Source organism: Camellia sinensis, chromosome 12 (genome assembly GCF_055761805.1).
Source record: "Camellia sinensis isolate YWXY chromosome 12, ASM5576180v1, whole genome shotgun sequence".
NCBI classification, from domain to species: domain Eukaryota; kingdom Viridiplantae; phylum Streptophyta; class Magnoliopsida; order Ericales; family Theaceae; genus Camellia; species Camellia sinensis.
Genome location: NC_138972.1, coordinates 89,182,615 through 89,200,554, shown reverse-complemented (window position 1 = coordinate 89,200,554; position 17,940 = coordinate 89,182,615). Strand labels below are relative to the sequence as shown.

Here is a 17,940-nt window from a genome sequence, read left to right as displayed (position 1 = left end):
TCTAAGGAGCCACCAAACTTGGTCCAAGAGTTGTCAAAGACTTGGTCTTCAAGGGTAAGTCTCCTCCTCCCTCTTTCTTGCCTTATTTTGCTCAATATATTAGCCATACTTTCTTGCATATTTGGGCTCCGACCCTAACTGAAAATAGCATTTTTTTGAGCTCCTTTTCATGTTTGTTTAAGGGCCTCTCCCTATTTGAGACTTCCTTTTAACACTTGCTTCTTTACCTCTCTTGTATGCCCCTTTCTTGCATAGTATTTTAGGCTCATTTGTAAACTGTTTTGAGCTTGGTTATAAATTAAAAAGTGGCTTATTTTGAGCCCTTATTCAACATTGTTGAAGGGCTCTTCACTGTTTGAGGCTTCCTTTTGTCACTTGCCTCTTTATCCCTCTTTTGGCCTTATTTTTGCATGATTTGTTAGCCCCTTGTGCTTGTATTTTTGGGCTCTGGTCCGAACTGTAAATAGCCTTATTTTGACCCCCTCTTCATGTTTGATCAAGGGACCTTTGCGGTTTGGAGCTCCCTTTTTTTCTCTTTGTGTTTAAACCTCTTTTTAGGCCTTATTTTGCATAGTATTTTAAGCTTGCATGTGCACTGTTTTGAGTTTGGTCACTAACTTTAAAACACCATGTTTTGAGCCCCTCTTCAACTTTGTTGAAGGGCCCTCCTCTGTTTGAGGCCAGCAACCATCACTTGCTTCTTTGTCTCCCTTTTGGCCCATTTCTTGCACAATGTTTTAGGCCTGTTTGTGTTTAGATCCGTGGCTTGTTGTAAACTGTAAAGTGCTTCATTTTGAGCCCCTCTTCAACTTTGTTGAAGGGCTCTTGGCCATTTAGGGCCAGCAGCTGCTACTTGCTTCATTACTTCTCTTACGGGGCCATTTTTGCATGCTAGCTTAGTCCTATTTGTGTTCATTGTTTGGCCTTGCTTAAAACTGTAAATATGCTTGTTTTGGGACTTCCTTGAATCTGTCTTCACACTTCATGTTCAAATAACGCATGTTTTGTATGCTATAGGCCAATGCGTATGCCTAGTTTTGTGTTTCGGGGCCATTCCATGCATCGGGTGCCATATTGCCATGTTTCGGGGCTGTTTTGCATCATATTTTGCTACTGAAATTTGCATGTTTGCATACCATGTTCCATGCCTTGCCATGCTTTGGTAGAGTGGCATTCGTGCCTTAGGTTCGGTCCTCGGTTTGCGTACATGCGTGCACGCATCTCGAGTGTCTCATTTTCATCTAATGGCTACTAATGTGAGTATGGCTGAGGTCCAATCATGTTGGTATAAGTCCATTGCGCATTGTGTATGCCATTTCATTTCATAGCATTGTGTATGCTAGGTTGTATGTTAGCGCATTGTGTATGCCATGTTACATCGTGCATTGTGTATGCCATCTCATAGCATTGTGCATGCTAAGTTGTATATTAGTTGCATTCATGCATGTCATGCATATTGCATTGTGCTTGGGATAGGAGTTAGCCCGAGCACGGGAAACGAGGGACGTCTCATGCTTCGAGTGATGGAACGTGTCTCAATTCCCAGTCACCGACACTCCGGATTATCCATGATAGAGTTAGGTCTTGTTGTGTTTTCATATGCATTCATTTTATATTGAGTTGCACAATTCGACTCCTCGGCCATCATGCATCGAGATGCGTGATTGGTGGTACGAGGATCGAGGCATGCATACATTTGTGAAAATACATTGCCATGCCCTTTTTCTGCTCTCTATTGCAGCAAATCAAGAATCAGTAGCCTTTCAAAGGCCTTGCACAACATTCCGGCATCAATCGCAAACAGAGGCTAATTGGGGCATCGCAGTGGATTCTCTGCACAAGGCAACCCGAGCATGCATCATTCATCATTCGGAGCAGAGTCGAGGCAGTCCCTAGCTTGCATGCTAGTTTACCGCTTTCCTAGTTAAATTTGTTATTTAATTAGGATTTTTGTACATATTTGGACTGTATTATTTATTCGGATTGTATTATTTGGGACTGTATATTATTTTATTCGGACCCTCTGCGCGAGGGCAATGTTGTAATAAGTGTACGTGTGTGTGATGTATGTCTTCCAACCCCACGTCTTTCTCCCTTTTATTTACGAGCTTATGATGGTTAGATTAGGGCATATTTCAATTAGCATACAGTATGATAGCATGTTTGCATTCATTCATCTGTTTTGCATGCACCGGGCTCGGCGCATCATACTAATTGCATTGTATTTTCAATTTCAAGTTGAATACATGTTAGCTGTAGCATTTCATATGCCATGTTTAGAATAGCCGAGCCTGCTATAGTTGGATTTTTGCATGTGTTGCATTAGACATTTCTGTATATTTAGGATCATGCATGGATTTCTAACCTAGCTTCTGTTTTGTCTTGGAGTACTCGGTAAGTTTTATGCTTTTGCATCCTTACATACGTGTGAGTGACTGCCATGAATAGCATGCTTACCATAAGGCTATATGCTTATGTGATATAACTGCCTGAATGCCTGTGGGTGAAGGTTGGGTTATTTGGGTTGGAACAATTCATCAAATGTGTATTTTAAGCCCACTAGATAGTGGCAAAATCATGTTTTCTAAGCCCACCTGAGGGTGGCAAATCTCCGTCTTAGCCTACTTGCGAGTAGCACCATCAAACCATTTTCAAACAAACAAACATGAAATGTTTTATTCCAATTCAGGCGATCCAGTCTATACTTGTATGCTGTGTGCATCACATAGTAAATCTAGGCTAATAACCGGAATAAGAACGCATAATGTTTTCAAAAATAGATATCATGGTTAGTAGAGGCCGATCTTTGATCGGGTGAGCGGGGGTGCTCACGAAGTGACCTTCCCCAATCGTACCCAAGTTCCTGAGCCGAGGCAACTTTGGTAATGACGGACACGTGGCCTTAGGCAAACGAGTTAGGGTTTCCTAAATTTTCCCAAAATAAAACATTTAGGTGGCGACTCTGTATCTGGCAAAGCAGTCCATGTTTGGCACTTCTTTCAAAATCTATTTTCTCAAAACGATTTACCGGATTTGGACTCTTTGGTTCAGATTTAGAACCGTGACAAATTGAGAGTCCGAACTGTAGTGAGCCCAATATCGAACGGAACGGGGGACTCGTTCCCTCCCGGGGCGTTCGGGGACGTCTACAAATTCTCAGGCTAAAATTATTACTTTTGGCGATTAAACTTCTTTTTAATCGCCAAAAAGCCTCACTTTTGGCTATTAAATATCTTTTTAGTCTCCTAATGCCTCATTTTTTGCTACTTAATTTTTTTAAGTCGCCAAAAAATCTCATTTTTGGCTACTAAAATTTTTTTAATCGGTAAAAGCCTCACTTTTGGCGACCAAACATCTTTTTAGTCACCCAATACCTCACTTTTGGCTACTAATTTTTTTTTAGTCGCCAAAAAGCCTTACTTTTGGCTACTAAAATTTTTTTAGTCAGTAAAAGTCATATATGGGCAACCAAATAGATTTTTAGTCACTAAAACCTATACTTTTGGCTACTAAATTTTTTTAGTCGCCAAAAATCTTTACTTTTGGCTACTAATGCTTTTTTAGTCGCCAAAACCTATACTTTCAGCGACCAAATGTGATTTTTTAGTCGCCAAAGATGCTTTTTCTTGTAGTGGAGTGTGATTAAATATATATATATATATAATTACACTTATTTAAAAAGTGTGATTAAAAAGTAGTAATGTATATATAATTACACTTTAATTAGAAGGTGTGATTAAAAAATATATAAATAATCACACTTTAATTAGAATGTGTGATTAAAAAATATATATATAATCACACTTATTTAAAAAGTGTGATTAAAAAGTAGTAATGTATATATAATCCCACTTTAATTAGAATGTGTGATTAAAAAATATATAAATAATCACACTTTAATTAGAATGTGTGATTAAAAAATATATATCTAATCACACTTATTTAAAAAGTGTGATTAAAAAGTAGTAGTGTATATATAATCATACTTTAATTAGAATGTGTGATTAAAAAATTATATATATAATCACACTTAATTGAAAAGTGACAAAAAAAATTGAATATTATCACACTCAATCAAATTAAGTGTGATTAAAATATCAATCTAATTTTTTTTATCACATTTCCAATAAAAGTGAGATTTTTTATTTTTTTTGTCAAAGTGTGATCTTTAACTATTTTTGCAGTAGTGGATCTATTTGCACAACAGAAAATAACAAAAATGTGACTTGTTTTGGGAAGTATGTTAAAAGCTGATTTTTTAATTTTTTAAAAAAAAAGAAAAGTGTAAAAAAATTGAGAGGTGATGTGATTTTAAAAAGTCAAAAATCAAAAAATTGACTTTTAACTGAGTTCCCAAAATATATAGATCCAGATTTTTTTTTTTGAGTGAAATATTTGTGTGGTGAAAATTAAATTAATATAATGCGAATCTAGGGTTGTTTGAGGTGTCCTAAATAAGTGCACTTTTTGTCTTTTTAGACTAAAAAGCTAAGAAAAAAAATATGGATATTTGGGTTAACATTGTCTTTTTACGAAAAAATGTGTAATAAAAAATTATATAAATAAAGTGTGTAGGGGAAGAAAGTTGAGTAGATTGTACGACTGTCTTACACAGTAAATTATTGCCTCCTTCGGGGGTAAAGTGTTTGGACAGTGATCGTCGGTCCGTGGCGGCCACCACGAGTCCCATTTTAATAATCTGAACCGTGCAATATGTACAAGTCGTCGAGTATTAAATGCTTGTAAAAAATCACGCTGATCGGATATCGATAGCTATATGATCGGATTAGTTTTTGTTCAACAATTAACTATCACACCATCCGTTTTATTTATACAAAACTGGTTTGATCTTATAGTTAACGATATCGATCAACGTGATTTTTTAAAAACATATAGTACTCGACGAGTTCTACATATTGAACGATTCGGATTATCAAAAAGAAACCCTTAGTAGGCCCCCAAGGGCCCAACATTACCATCAAACTTTGTGGCTTTACATATGTATTTTTTTTTTTTGCCCAAAAGTGTATGACTTGCCTTCCTGCTTGGGCAGTACGGCTGACAGTGTAATTCAAACTTTTGTATTACAAAAATGTATAAAATATATTTTTAATATTTTTTATTTGTGAATAGTAATGACTTTTTTTGCTTTTTGTATAACTTTTTGGCTTTTTAAATTTTTTGGGACTTGCCAAACCTGGCCTAAATATAAAATAAATTTGAATTATAAATTATTATTTTTAAATAAAATTCAGAGTAAAATTTCTAAAATTGCAGCATTATTGATGGAATAATAGTGATAAAAACATTTGGAGATAATGATCTAAAGTAGAAAGTTAGTGGAGGTCAATCTTCACATTGGAAAGGAGTGAGGCAATGGTGAACAGAGTAAGAGAAGGTGGTTGGATTCCGGTAGTGAGGCAATGGAGAGGAGGTGGAGCACAAAATAAGGAAGCACAACATGGTCTTTTCACTGTCTTCGTGGACAATATCCCGTCAACTATGGATGCTAAAGCTCTGTACAAACTCTTCATCAAGTTCGGGATTGTGAAGGATACTTACATCCCTTTCAAAAAAAGGAAAGTGACCAATTCAAGATTCGGGTTTGTGCATTATAACTGCAACATAGCAGCATCTGTCGCAATCCAAAAAGGGAATAGGCTTTTGGTGGTTGACTCTATGCTAGAGGTTAAAATGGCCGCTTATGACAGAAATAGCAGAAGTGAACAGAGTAAGAGAAAGCTTCAGCCTCCCAGAAGATTCTCGGATTCAATTAATTTCAAGGGTAAAGCTGCATTTGTGGGGCACAGATCTTTTGCTGATGTACTAAAGGGTGACACCTCTGTAGCGGAAGTGAACACAAACACAAATATAACCATAAAAGCCAAAGAACAGGGCAATGGTTGGCTGTACGAAAGTGCCATTGTTAGATTCAACACCGAATATTCCACCCATAACATCCTAAAAGTCCTGAAGGAGAAAGGAATGGAGCAGATAGAGGTCAAAAAAGGAGGAGGTAGAGATGTAATTATCTCTTTTAAATCTTCAAGTGAGCTGCAATCAAACATTGGCAAGATCATAGAGTGGTTCAAGGACTGGAGCCAATCTGTGATGGAATGGAGGCCAGATTTTCATCTGCAACAAGAGCGGTGTGTGTGGTTGAGATGCCATGGTATTCCCTTGCATCTCTGGAGTAGGGATACACTTAACAGCATTGGTAATATTTGGGGTACTATTCTCAGCTAAAACGGTGATGTTTGTCACCCAAAATCTTTCTCTTACACTACGATTAGAGTGGCTACCATGTGCATGGAGCTCATCAATAAAACTATTATTCTAGAGTGTAAGGGTTATTCGTATCCCATCCTTGTTTGTGAAGATCATCTAGCCGATTCTAGTAGATTGAAGTTCTTCAGCATGAATGACTCCAGCTCCAATGAAACCTGCTTCAGTGATGAGGGTAGGATCCTTCCACCAGCAGCGGCTTGGGCAAAGATTGATGGTGATGAGGTGGCAGAAAAGCAAGCCTTGATTGGTACTGACCTGGCTAGTATAAATGAGGTTGAGCAAAGGAAGGAGCCTCTTGACAGTCACATAGCTGAAGAAGTAGACACTGTTATTGAGGAGACCCCCTGTGAAGGTGGTTCCAGTAGAGAAAAAGAAGCCTGCGTTGAGGGGTCTTTGATGGATGGGTCAGAGCAAAATTCAAAAAGCAATGATGGCACGTTCAGGTGTGCTCAACAAGCTTCCTCTTCTGGTCATATTAGCAGGTATGATTTTAATAATGGTATTAGACCTGATATCAATTTGGACGAAAATTTGGTTAATGAACCTGTTGCTATTCTTGGGCCTGGCATCAATTTGGAAGTTTTCTTGGCCCATTCTCCTAGTGGCCATGAACCTCTACCTAAGCCCATTAAGTCTGATAATCTCAACCCTCTAAGTAATGGCATTTTAGCCCATGTCCAATCTGCTAGTCCTCTATCCAAGTCAGGACCTACTGGCATAATACCCATGAACCTCATTCATTCGGCCCAAACTAAGCCCTCTATCCTTAATACAAAATCTCTGCAGTTTGAGAAGAAAAAAGGAAAAAAGAAGATTAATCTAGAAGGCTTTAACAGCTTTGACAGATTCCATGGCTACAGAACTGCAGCAGCTCACAAGCACTCCTCTAAGTCTGTAATTTTCAAACCAGCAGTTTCTGCTTTAGCTCAGTCTGATCTATCTGATGGTAGCCCATCTTCGAACAATCATCTCCTTGAGGAGGCCAAAGCCACTATACACTTGGGGAAAGCCTTAGGCATCAACTATAATGGGAAAGAAGACATTGTGTTGAGCAAGATAATTGATTTAGAGCTTAAAGATAAGGACAGAATCTCTAATGAGGGGACGGCTCAGAAATAAGCTTCTGCTCATCGGAGTCTTGAGTGTGCTATTTTGTTTATCTATGAAGCTATTATCTTGAAACATTAGGGGTTTGGGTAAATCTGAGAAGAAGGGAAGAATTAAAAGACTATTAAAGGACAAGCATGTTGATATTGCTTTTTTCCAAGAAACCAAGAAAGCTGTGGACTCTGAAAATGCTGTTAGAAAGCTTTGAGGGTGCAGAAATATGGAATTCATGTCTGTGGATCCTGTAGGCTCTGCTGGTGGGCTTCTATGCATATGGGACCCTTCAGTGTTCCAATTATCTGGTTGCTGCTGCAATAGGAGGTATATCTTACTTTCTGGCTCTTTGTATAATTCCTTTGATTGTGTTTTGATAAACATATATGCACCAAATAACACCTCTGCTAGATCATCTTTTCGGGTGGGTATAATCAAGCTTAAGGATCATTTTCCTACTCCTTGGTGCATGGGTGGTGACTTCAATGAAATTAGGCATATAGGTGAGAAGGTTGGCTGCTCTAGGAGAGACATGGGGATAAAACATTTTAATAAGTTTATTGAGAAATGTGAGTTCCATGACTTACCCCTTCATGGAAGGAAATTCACATGGTGCAATGCCCAGGAATCTGAGAAATGGAGCCGCATAGACAGAGTGCTTCTCAGCCCAGAATGGTTGATTAGCTTCAGAATGAAGTTATGGGGGCTGCCTAGATTAGTTTCGGATCACTGCCCTCTGTTGCTGATGGAAGATGAAAGAGACTGGGGTCCCAAGCCTTTCAGGTTTCTCAATGCTTGGACTTTCCATCCAAGTTTCTCTAAGTTCTTTGTTAACATTTGGAGCAGCACTACTGTTACAGGGTGGGCCGGATTCAGAATTGTTCAAAAATTAAGGCAACTAAAGCTAGAGTTAAAAAAATAGAACATTGAGGTGTTTGGAAATGTCTCATCCAAACTCAAGGGTTTAGAGGAGGAATTGCATGTATTAGACATCTTAGCAGAGGAAAGACTTCTGGATGATTCTGAAAGGTCAAGAAGAAGAGTGGTCAGAGGTGAAATGTGGCGTTTGCTCAGAATGGTGGAGTGGATTTGGCACCAAAAATCCAGATTGAATTGGACTCTAAATGGAGATAAGAATACTAAATTTTTCCTTGTTTTTGTTAATACCAGACAGAGTAGAAACATGATCAGCTCTATTGTAGTTAACGGGGTGTCTTATGAGAATCCTAGCAGGGTTAAATTAGAGATCTACCAACACTTCAAGAAGTTGTTTGCTGAGGGTTGGGTCAAAAGACCCGTCTTAGGAGGGCCATTCAACACCATTGAGGCAGACTATGTTTCCCATCATCTTGTTGCAGAGTTCAGTGAAGCTGAGGTGTTGGCTGCAATTAAGGATTGTAATAAGAACAAAGCTCCAGGCCCCGATGGTTTCAATCTGCTGTGTTATCAAAAATTTTGGAAGATTATGAAGCCTGAGATCATGCAATTTTTTGCAGACTTTCATACAAACAGCAAACTGACATATGGAATTAATAGTACTTTCATTAGTTTAATTCCTAAGTTGGAAAATCCCTCCGGCCTATCTGATTACAGACCCATTAGTCTTGTAAGCTCCCTTTACAAAATTTTGGCAAAAGTGTTAACACACAAATTGAAGCCAGCTCTATCCTCAATTATTGGTGAAACTCAAACTGCTTTCATAGGTAGAAGGAACATCCTTGATGGGGTGTTCATTGCCAATGAAGTGGTGGATGGTTGGAAGAAGACCAACAAGAATGGTTTGATCTTAAAACTAGACTTTGAAAAAGCTTTTGATTCGGTTAACTGGGAATTCTTGTTCTCTCTGCTGTCTAGTTTTGGGTTTGGTAACAAATGGATTTCTTGGATGAAAACTTGTGTGTCTACTGTCAGGATTTCCATTCTTGTAAATGGTGCTCCAACTAAAGAATTCTCATCACAAAGAGGGCTAAGACAGGGCGATCCGCTATCACCTTTCTTATTCAATATTGTGGCTGAGGGGTTAAACATTCTTTTGGTCAGAGCAATTAATCTTGGCATTCTTAGAGGTGTTCATGTTGGATTTAAAGATGTCCTCTTGTCTCACCTTCAATTTGCAGATGACTCAATTCCTTTTTCTAAGACAGATTGGGATCAAATGGTACTTATTGAAAGAATCCTTAGATGCTTTGAAATTCTATCTGGGCTTAGAATTAATTATCACAAAAGCGTGGTGTGTGGTGTCAGGGTGTCTGATGCTTTATTGCTCTCCTTTGCACATCTTCTTAACTGTAAAGTTCGCAGCCTTCCTTTGAAATTTCTGGGACTGCCTCTAGGTGCCAATCCTGGTAAAAAATCTACCTGGAAGCCTGTGCTTGACAAGATCAGATCTAAACTCTCAGGATGGAAGAGGAAATTGCTATCTTTTGCAGGAAGATTAACTTTAATCAAGTCCACCCTATCTAGTTTACCAGTTTACTTTCTTTCTTTATTTAAGATGCTAGAAGGTGTGGCAAGAGAATTTGAAAAGATTGAGGCAGCTTTTTTATGGGGCAGTAACGATCTTAAAAGGAAAGTGCATTTAGTGAAATGGGGGGAGGTAACTAAAAGCTTGGACCAAGGGGGCCTGGGTATCAGAAGAATAAGAGATGTTAACGCTTGTCTATTGCTCAAATGGTGGTGGAAATTTGGAACTCAAGTCAACTCTCTTTGGAGGAGAGCCATATGCAGCAAATACAATACTGATGGGGCTAGTTGGCATCCACCTTTAAAGTCCTCTTACAAACATTCTAGAGTTTGGAAGGACATTTTATCTATTGGGATTTATAGCACAAATATTTACAATTTCTATAAAGATAACTGCCAAATCCAAGTGGGGGATGGGAGTAGAATCAAATTTTGGCATGACAGATGGTGTGGCAGCTCTAATCTCTAGTCTACTTTTCCCCTTGTCTTTAATCTTTCAATAGATAAAGAAGGCTCTCTACAACAATTCATGGAAAGAAAATCCATCCCAACCAATTGGAATTTTCCTTTTAGGAGAGTTCTTTTCACTTGGGAATTGGAAGAAGAAGCTAATTTACTTGGTCTACTATCTTTAGCTCCCTCTTTGGCAATTGACAGGGCTGATCATCTTATCTGGGCTTCTGCATCTGCAAGTCCTGGTGTATTTACTGTGTCCTCTCTCTACTCTGCTTCTAACTCTACTCTAGGGCCTCACTTTAAAATTTGTAGGCATATTTGGAATGGGGCTGTCCCCCCTAAGGTTTTATTTTTTAGTTGGCTGGCCTGGAAAAACAAAATCAAGACAGCAGTGTTTATGCACAGAATTGGCATTTTAGATGCTTCTGCTTCCTTCATCTGCCCATTTTGTTGTTCTGAACCTGAATCTGCTGTCCACATCTTGCTTCATTGCCCATTCTCTTGGTTGATTTGGTCGTCTATAATTAATGAGTGGGGGTTCTCTTGGTGCATTCAAGGTTCCGTAGATGATCTCCTCCAATGGTGAATGGCTGTCCAAGTTCAAGAATTTTGATAGGCTTATTTGGAGAGCCATCCCCCTTATTGTTCTTTGGTCGCTTTGGAAACTTAGGAATGAATGTGTCTTTGTAGAGGCTCAACCTAGTCTCTCTGGCTTGAGTGAAAATATCAAAATCAGAGCAGCACTTTGGCTGAAAGCATCTATTAAAGACCTTCCCTATTCAGTTGATGATTTAACTTTCAATTGGCGTCAAATCAGAGGATGTTCTTAACTGTTTTGAGCTGGTTTGTGTTGGACTATGCTAGTATTTTTGTTAGAATTCTGGGTCTAGGGTGCTAGCATGCTAAGTGTGGAAGGTTGGGGGGTTTTTGTCTTGCTGGGCTAATCTTTTTTGTTCTGCTGGGTAGCTGCAGCTTTGAAATTCATAGTGTCATCTGATATGTTATGGTCAGCAGGGTTGCTGAGATGGTTGTGGATGGGGGTGGTCTGAGCATCTGCTGGTATGATCTCTGCTGTGTGTGAGTGGGCTGGTACTTTGTCTTTGGTTTGCTACTGGTGCAATCAGAGTTTATGGATGTTAATTGGTGGTGTGCTATGTTGGTCTGTCATGGTGCAACCTGAGTCTATGGGCTGCTGTCTGTGTTTGAATGTGTGCAATTCTGGGCTGATGGCAAAGGTTCAAATATGCATTATCAAGTCCAATCTGCTGGAGTCCTGGATTTGGGCTGCTAGCATGCTAAGTGTGGAAGGTTGCAGCTGTCTTCTGATATGTTAAGGTGAGCAGGATTGCTGAGATCTAGCAGAGTTTATGGTTGTTGATTGGTGATTGAATGGTGACCCGAGTGTTTTTGTAGCCTTGTTTTTGTTTTGTTTTGTTCCCCTCTATTTGTTGGTTTCTCACCAACTTGGAGCATTGAGTGTGTGCTAGCAGATGATTTGGTGTGCATTTAGGTGCCAACCTAGTTGGGATCCAAATGTTTCACTGTAATGCTTTTTGCACCCTCTTCTTTATTGATATAAGTTATCATACTCGTTATGTTTTCCATCAATAAAGCTTCTCTTTTGCCGATCAAAAAAAAACATTTGAAGAGAGAAGAGCATTGACCTTCACATGCTACTAATGAAGAATATTAATTAACAGATACGAATTTGATGGCAACCATTAGTTAAAAAAATGTTGTGAATCATAAAATTTTATTTTTAATTTTATTTCAAAATATAAATTTAAAGACGTCATTGAAGCTTAAGGAGTCTTCTTCGTGTAGGTTTCCTGATGCTGAAGCTGGTGAGGTCCCAATTGCATATGTTGTCCGCTCTCCCAACAGTCCACTGACTGAAGAAGATGTGCATGTGCAGAAAATTATTGCAGACCAGGTAGGGTTACAGAAAAATGTTCGATCATTCTTAAATAGTAGATCAAGTGCCCAACTCTAAATTTCTAGTGATCTTTAGAAAGATTTCTTCAGGGATTTGCCATAACCTGAAAATTAGCCTATTGCATAACTGTAAATAAAATGTTGTTTGACAAAATATTCGTTCAGCTTTCACTACCGTATCTAATACCATTTTACCAATCAGCTATGAAGCATGGATACGGATATAGATTTGGGATACATATACAATATGATATGGATAAGTTGACATGACAAATCATTCAAATATAAGATGTGGGTACAGCCAAGATCCAATCATAATATATACACACATATATACTAAAGCTCAAAGAATGGTGAGAAATAAATTTTAGGAATCAGGTTCTATATATAATTTGAAATGAGCATGTCTTCTTCCATAACAAATCATTTGCCCTGATGGCATTAGATGAGTGCTGACCAACTTTGACTGGATGATCCTCTGCGCAATTTTTTGCCTTGTGACAAAAAAGAATGCCAGTTCAGTTTCTAATTATTGTTTCGTTTGTTTGACTATGATCACAGAGAAGACTAGAAAGTATAATGTTTCGGCGTTCAATTTCTGTGGATCTTGTTTTTGTTCTTTATTATTGCTGTTATTAATTTTCTTGCCAATTCAAAGGAAACCAAGATGCTAAATTGTATTCAATATTTGTGTGTTGTTCAGGTTGCACCATTCAAAAGATTGCGGAGGGTAACATTTGTAAACAGTGTTCCAAAATCAGCTTCGGGGAAAATCCTCAGAAGAGAGCTCATAGAGAAAAATCGATCCAAGCTCTCAGGTTGTATCAATTTTGTATGAAACTCACAAATACACCCTGTGCTTGTTTATAATTTTTGAAGGAGCTCTTTTAAATCCAAGTTTGGACCTATTTTTTTAAAGATTGGAGTATGATTATGTGTGAGTCTCAATTATGTATAAGTCTCCAATAGATACCATTTGAAATTCAATAAATCTGACAATCCAGATTTATTCACTCAAATTTTTTTGGATGGATAGTAGAGATTAAATTTGTGTAGTTTAAGATCCATATATAGGATAAATTTGAACCATAAGATGATAATTTTAGATCATTTCTAGATAGTTAAGTCTGAATTTGTAATATTACTATTTGAAATTTATTATTTTGAATAAACATCATTTCATTTCTTGTACTTTCTAATTTCCACCACCAACACGGCCACCACCACACCTATCTCAACACACACAGCATGGTTAACACATCACCATTATCGTAATCACCACCATTCTTCCATTATCATCATTGTTTCTATTGTCACCGTTACTTATTTCTCTCTATAACACAGCCATCACAATGACAATCACTCCACAACCACCGCCCAGCACTACCACAACAATGCAACTACTACCCTATCGCACCACTACAAAACAATCATTGTTGTCATTACACAATCACCATTATTGGACCATTCTACCACCAACTTCACCACTGCACTAGTATCACTATCGAGGACACTTCATTATTAACCCCTACCACAATATGAATAATAAAATTAAAAAGTAATAAATATCAAACTTTAATTTGTATATATCACACGACAGTTTTAGTACATATTAAATAATTTTTTCAGATTAAAAAATTTAATATTAAATTTTTAGTACTAAATTGTAAAATTTTCAATTTTATCAAGTGTCACCTAACTAAATTAAATAATTTTTTTTCCCTATTAGCTTATTCCACTTACGCTCACCGTCCACGTTTCAATACGTATGTATTTTTTACTTTGTTAGTAATATTTTTATTTTTTATTTTTACAAATTAAAATAATTTTTTGAAAAAACCCCATCTAACAATCACCTTTATAATTGTACAAGATTAAATTTAAAAATAACTAATTAATTATGTCCATAAAATTCTTTAAAAAATTATATTTTAGTACTAAAATTTTTGTGTTCACTATTTGCAAAATACATCCTTTCTATTTGGCACTTTTCTTAAATTAAAAAAAAATAAAATAAATCACTTTATTTGGTTTAAAATTTTCAAAAACAGTTTTCCGAGTTTTCAATTCATATTTTTATATTTTTAGTGATTTTTAAAAGAAATATTTTAATCAAAAATTTTTTTGATACTTTTTAGAGTCACTTAATCTTGATATACTTAAAAAGTATAAAATTTGTACAAAAAATTCGTTCAATAAAACAAAATACGAAAATATACTGAATTTTAATTTTTGTATTTGGTAAATTTTTTATAAAAAAAAAATTACAAATATTATTCTTTTTAAGTGTATCTAGATTGGGTGTATCTAAAAAATAAAAATATTTCTTAAAATATTAAAAAAATCACTAAAAATAAATAAATAAATAAATAAATCAATTTTCAAAAAAATATAGATAACCAAATAAATTACAAGTGTGAAACACACAATGCTCTTTCTTTATTAGATAGGCTAGAAGAAAAATAAATAAATGAATTTACACAGTTTTATTATTTTGTATTTCATTTTTGTTAGCAATAATAAGCCATTAGTAGTATGCTATCTATGCACCCTTTATACTCATTAGGGTATTCCATAAGACTTCAATTCTAATCCCGTAAGGATCACCATAGCCATTGATTTAGCATAAATGATATTTGAATAAGCCTCTCCAAACAAACAAAATTAAATGCATGCAGTTCTATATTTCATTTTTTAATTAATTCAAAAAAGACAATTTTCATTTCCTTCAAATTCTCTAATATATATCATCATTCACATTAGACAATAATTGGCTACAATACCCTTGAATATGTTTTTTGCATCAACGAAGCCCTTCTCTGACTTGCTGATGTTTGAGAAATTTAACAAGACTTTATGACATAATTAAGAATTTATCCTTCATAAATATAAATTTTGAAGTTGGTACGAATCTTTGCTACATAATTAGAAAATTACAAGCAATGTATAGTGATTCTAGTCAACAATCATTAGGAGGTGATTACCTGTGATGACATTAATTTTAAACCCAAGTTTGAAAAGGTCAAATCCACGCTTACCTAAGCAAAAATTCGGAAGTGAATTTACATTCAGATATTTATCGGAAGATGCATAATTCAAAGAAGAACCACTTGAATTAAAAAATAAATAAATAAATAAAAATAATAAAAAATAAATAAATAAATAAATAAGAAAGAAAAAAAATAGAAGATATTTACAAAATTCCCTAAATTCACCAATGACCATATGCATGACAACACTCACTTTAATTCGCAAGCGTCAACCTATTCTATCGGTACTAAGCAGGATCAATATTAAGGCCCAATTTGGGAATATGTTATTTCAATAATTTTAATATTTTATAAAAAAATTAAAAAATTAATATAATAATTTATAATGACTTTTTAAGTAAAATGAAAAGTTATCAAACGAGACCAAGTATAACAATAATATCAGTAACAACTGTATTATTACTAGTCAAACACCCAACTGCAAAGGACAACACATTGGCCCCGTTTGGTAGAGTTGTGAAAAAGTGATTATAAATTATAACTTAACAAATTATGGCTTATAGCTGTGAACATAAGCTGTTAACCTGCTTGATGCAGCTGTGGGATTATAGATTTAAGATGTTTGGTTAATAAGCTGTAAAATAGTTTTTTACTGTATAATTGTCATTTCTATCCTTATAAGATATAAAAATGATTATTTTGTCATTTTTTTCAGTTTTAATTTTCATTAATAAAAGTTAATATAATTTGTATTAATTAGTATCAATTAATATAAAAATTGATACATTTACTAAAAATAAATGGAAGTATTATTGTCGCAATTATTTTTCATTATAATTTAATTAGTATTAATTAAGTGCTTAATTAGTATCAATTAATACTAAAATTATTAATTAGTATCAATTAATGGCTTAATTAGTCTCAATAAATACTAAAATTATTAATTAGTATAAATTAATATTAATATTTAAGTTTTGTTAGTATCAATTAATATTAATAATCAATATTTGTTATTAATTAGTATCAATTAATAATTAATTCATTACAAAAGCATACAATATTAATTTATTAATAATTAATGCCAATTAATATTGATTTTTTTAATTGATATTGATTTTTTTCTTTTTCTTTAGAAATAGACAATTTTTTATTTTTTAATTAATATAAAAATATACAATATGAATTTATTAATAATTAATACCAATTAATTTTTCAATTAATATTGATTTTTTTCTTTTTCTTTAGAAATATTCAACTTTTTATTTTTTAATTAATATTAATATTAATATATGAGTATTGGCGAGGGCATTTAAGTAATTTTAGCCTCCGACATTAACTGCGCGCTTAAGTCAAAAATTTAAGCACTTCCTAACTAGCTTTTGAGATAAACTGAGAAATAACTTGATTTAAACTATAAGCTGTTAACTTACGCTGCACCAAATATAATATTTTAACTTAAATTAAACTAAAAGCTGAAATAAACAACTTATAAGCTCTACCAAACAGGCCTATTGGCATGTTGACTCCGATCTGAAATGTTTAAGTGCTCCTCTCATCCACACGTGTGCTGTGTGAAAAATCCGAAATGTATTAATAATTTTCCCCCCCCCCCCCAAAAAGATAAATTACAAATACACCCCTGAGATTTATTTAAAGTACAGATTGTCTCATGCGGTTTAAAAAATTACAAATACCTCCTTGTTGGTATTTTTTATTTAACAAAATTAACTAAAAAAAGAAATTTATAATTGATCTCCTATACAATAATAAAATCACCTAAATTATTAATTGAAGCATATTTCTAACATCAGTAAAAATTGTTAATTGACTTGATGATTTATTAATAAAATGGGCTATTTGTTATTAAATTAGAAATCTCAGGGGGTGGAATGTAATTTTCAAAACTACAAGAAATAATTAATATTTTAATCAAATCTTAAGAGATGTATTTGTAATTTACTCTAAAAAAAAATGAAGATAGTATTGCCAGCATAGTATTTATTCTGATTAAGTGCAAGTTACATCCAAAATAAATATCGAGACTTTATTAAAATATTTTTTTTATTTTTGTACTTACTAATGTGCGTAGGGATTGCCTAGATGTTTTCTGCTCGGTTATTTTGCTTAACTTTGTGATGTTTTGAAAAGTTGATAAAAAGTTGATTTTTTTATTTTTTTATTTTTTTAATAACTTTTTAATAAAAAAAATTGAATTATTTTAAATAAAAAAAATGATTTTTTAACTAAAAAAATTAAAAAATCAAAAAGTTAACTTTTTTTTTAGTGGGTTCCCATAATAATGCAAATGTGAAGTGGGTTAATGAACTACGAACTATTAGGTCAAGTTTGGCAACTCTTAAAAAATTTAAAAAATCAAACAGTCACTATCCTATTTAAATTACATTATCTTATTTAAGTCACATCACCTCTCTAATGCATCACTTCAAATCCAATCCAAACTCAACTTATATTTCATAAAAAGTCAAAAAATATACATATTTAGTCTTCTCAAACTTGACTTTTTGGCATCACATCAAAGATGTTCCAACATTTTACGGGACAAATGAAATGAGAGCACCACCATTACACCAATGAGAGCAAAGGGAAGAAAAAAGAATAATAACGTTATGGAATTCACCAAGTATTATGTAAAATGTTTAATAATTTATCATTATAACCAAGTCAAACAATGCGTCATTATGGTTTT

At 34.7% G+C, this 17,940-nt stretch overlaps 1 protein-coding gene across 1 annotated transcript in view; it reads left to right on the top strand.

Annotated features, from left to right (window-relative positions):
* LOC114304171 (AMP-dependent synthetase and ligase family protein) overlaps positions 1-13,254 on the top strand; it is a 50,916-nt gene extending 37,662 nt beyond the window's left edge. Inside the window, exon 6 of the mRNA XM_082899193.1 lies at positions 12,947-13,254. Coding sequence (XP_082755319.1) covers positions 12,947-13,081 — 135 coding nt within the window. The 3' untranslated portion in view covers positions 13,082-13,254. The remainder of the gene's footprint in view (positions 1-12,946) is intronic.
* The last annotated feature ends 4,686 nt before the right edge of the window (positions 13,255-17,940 follow it).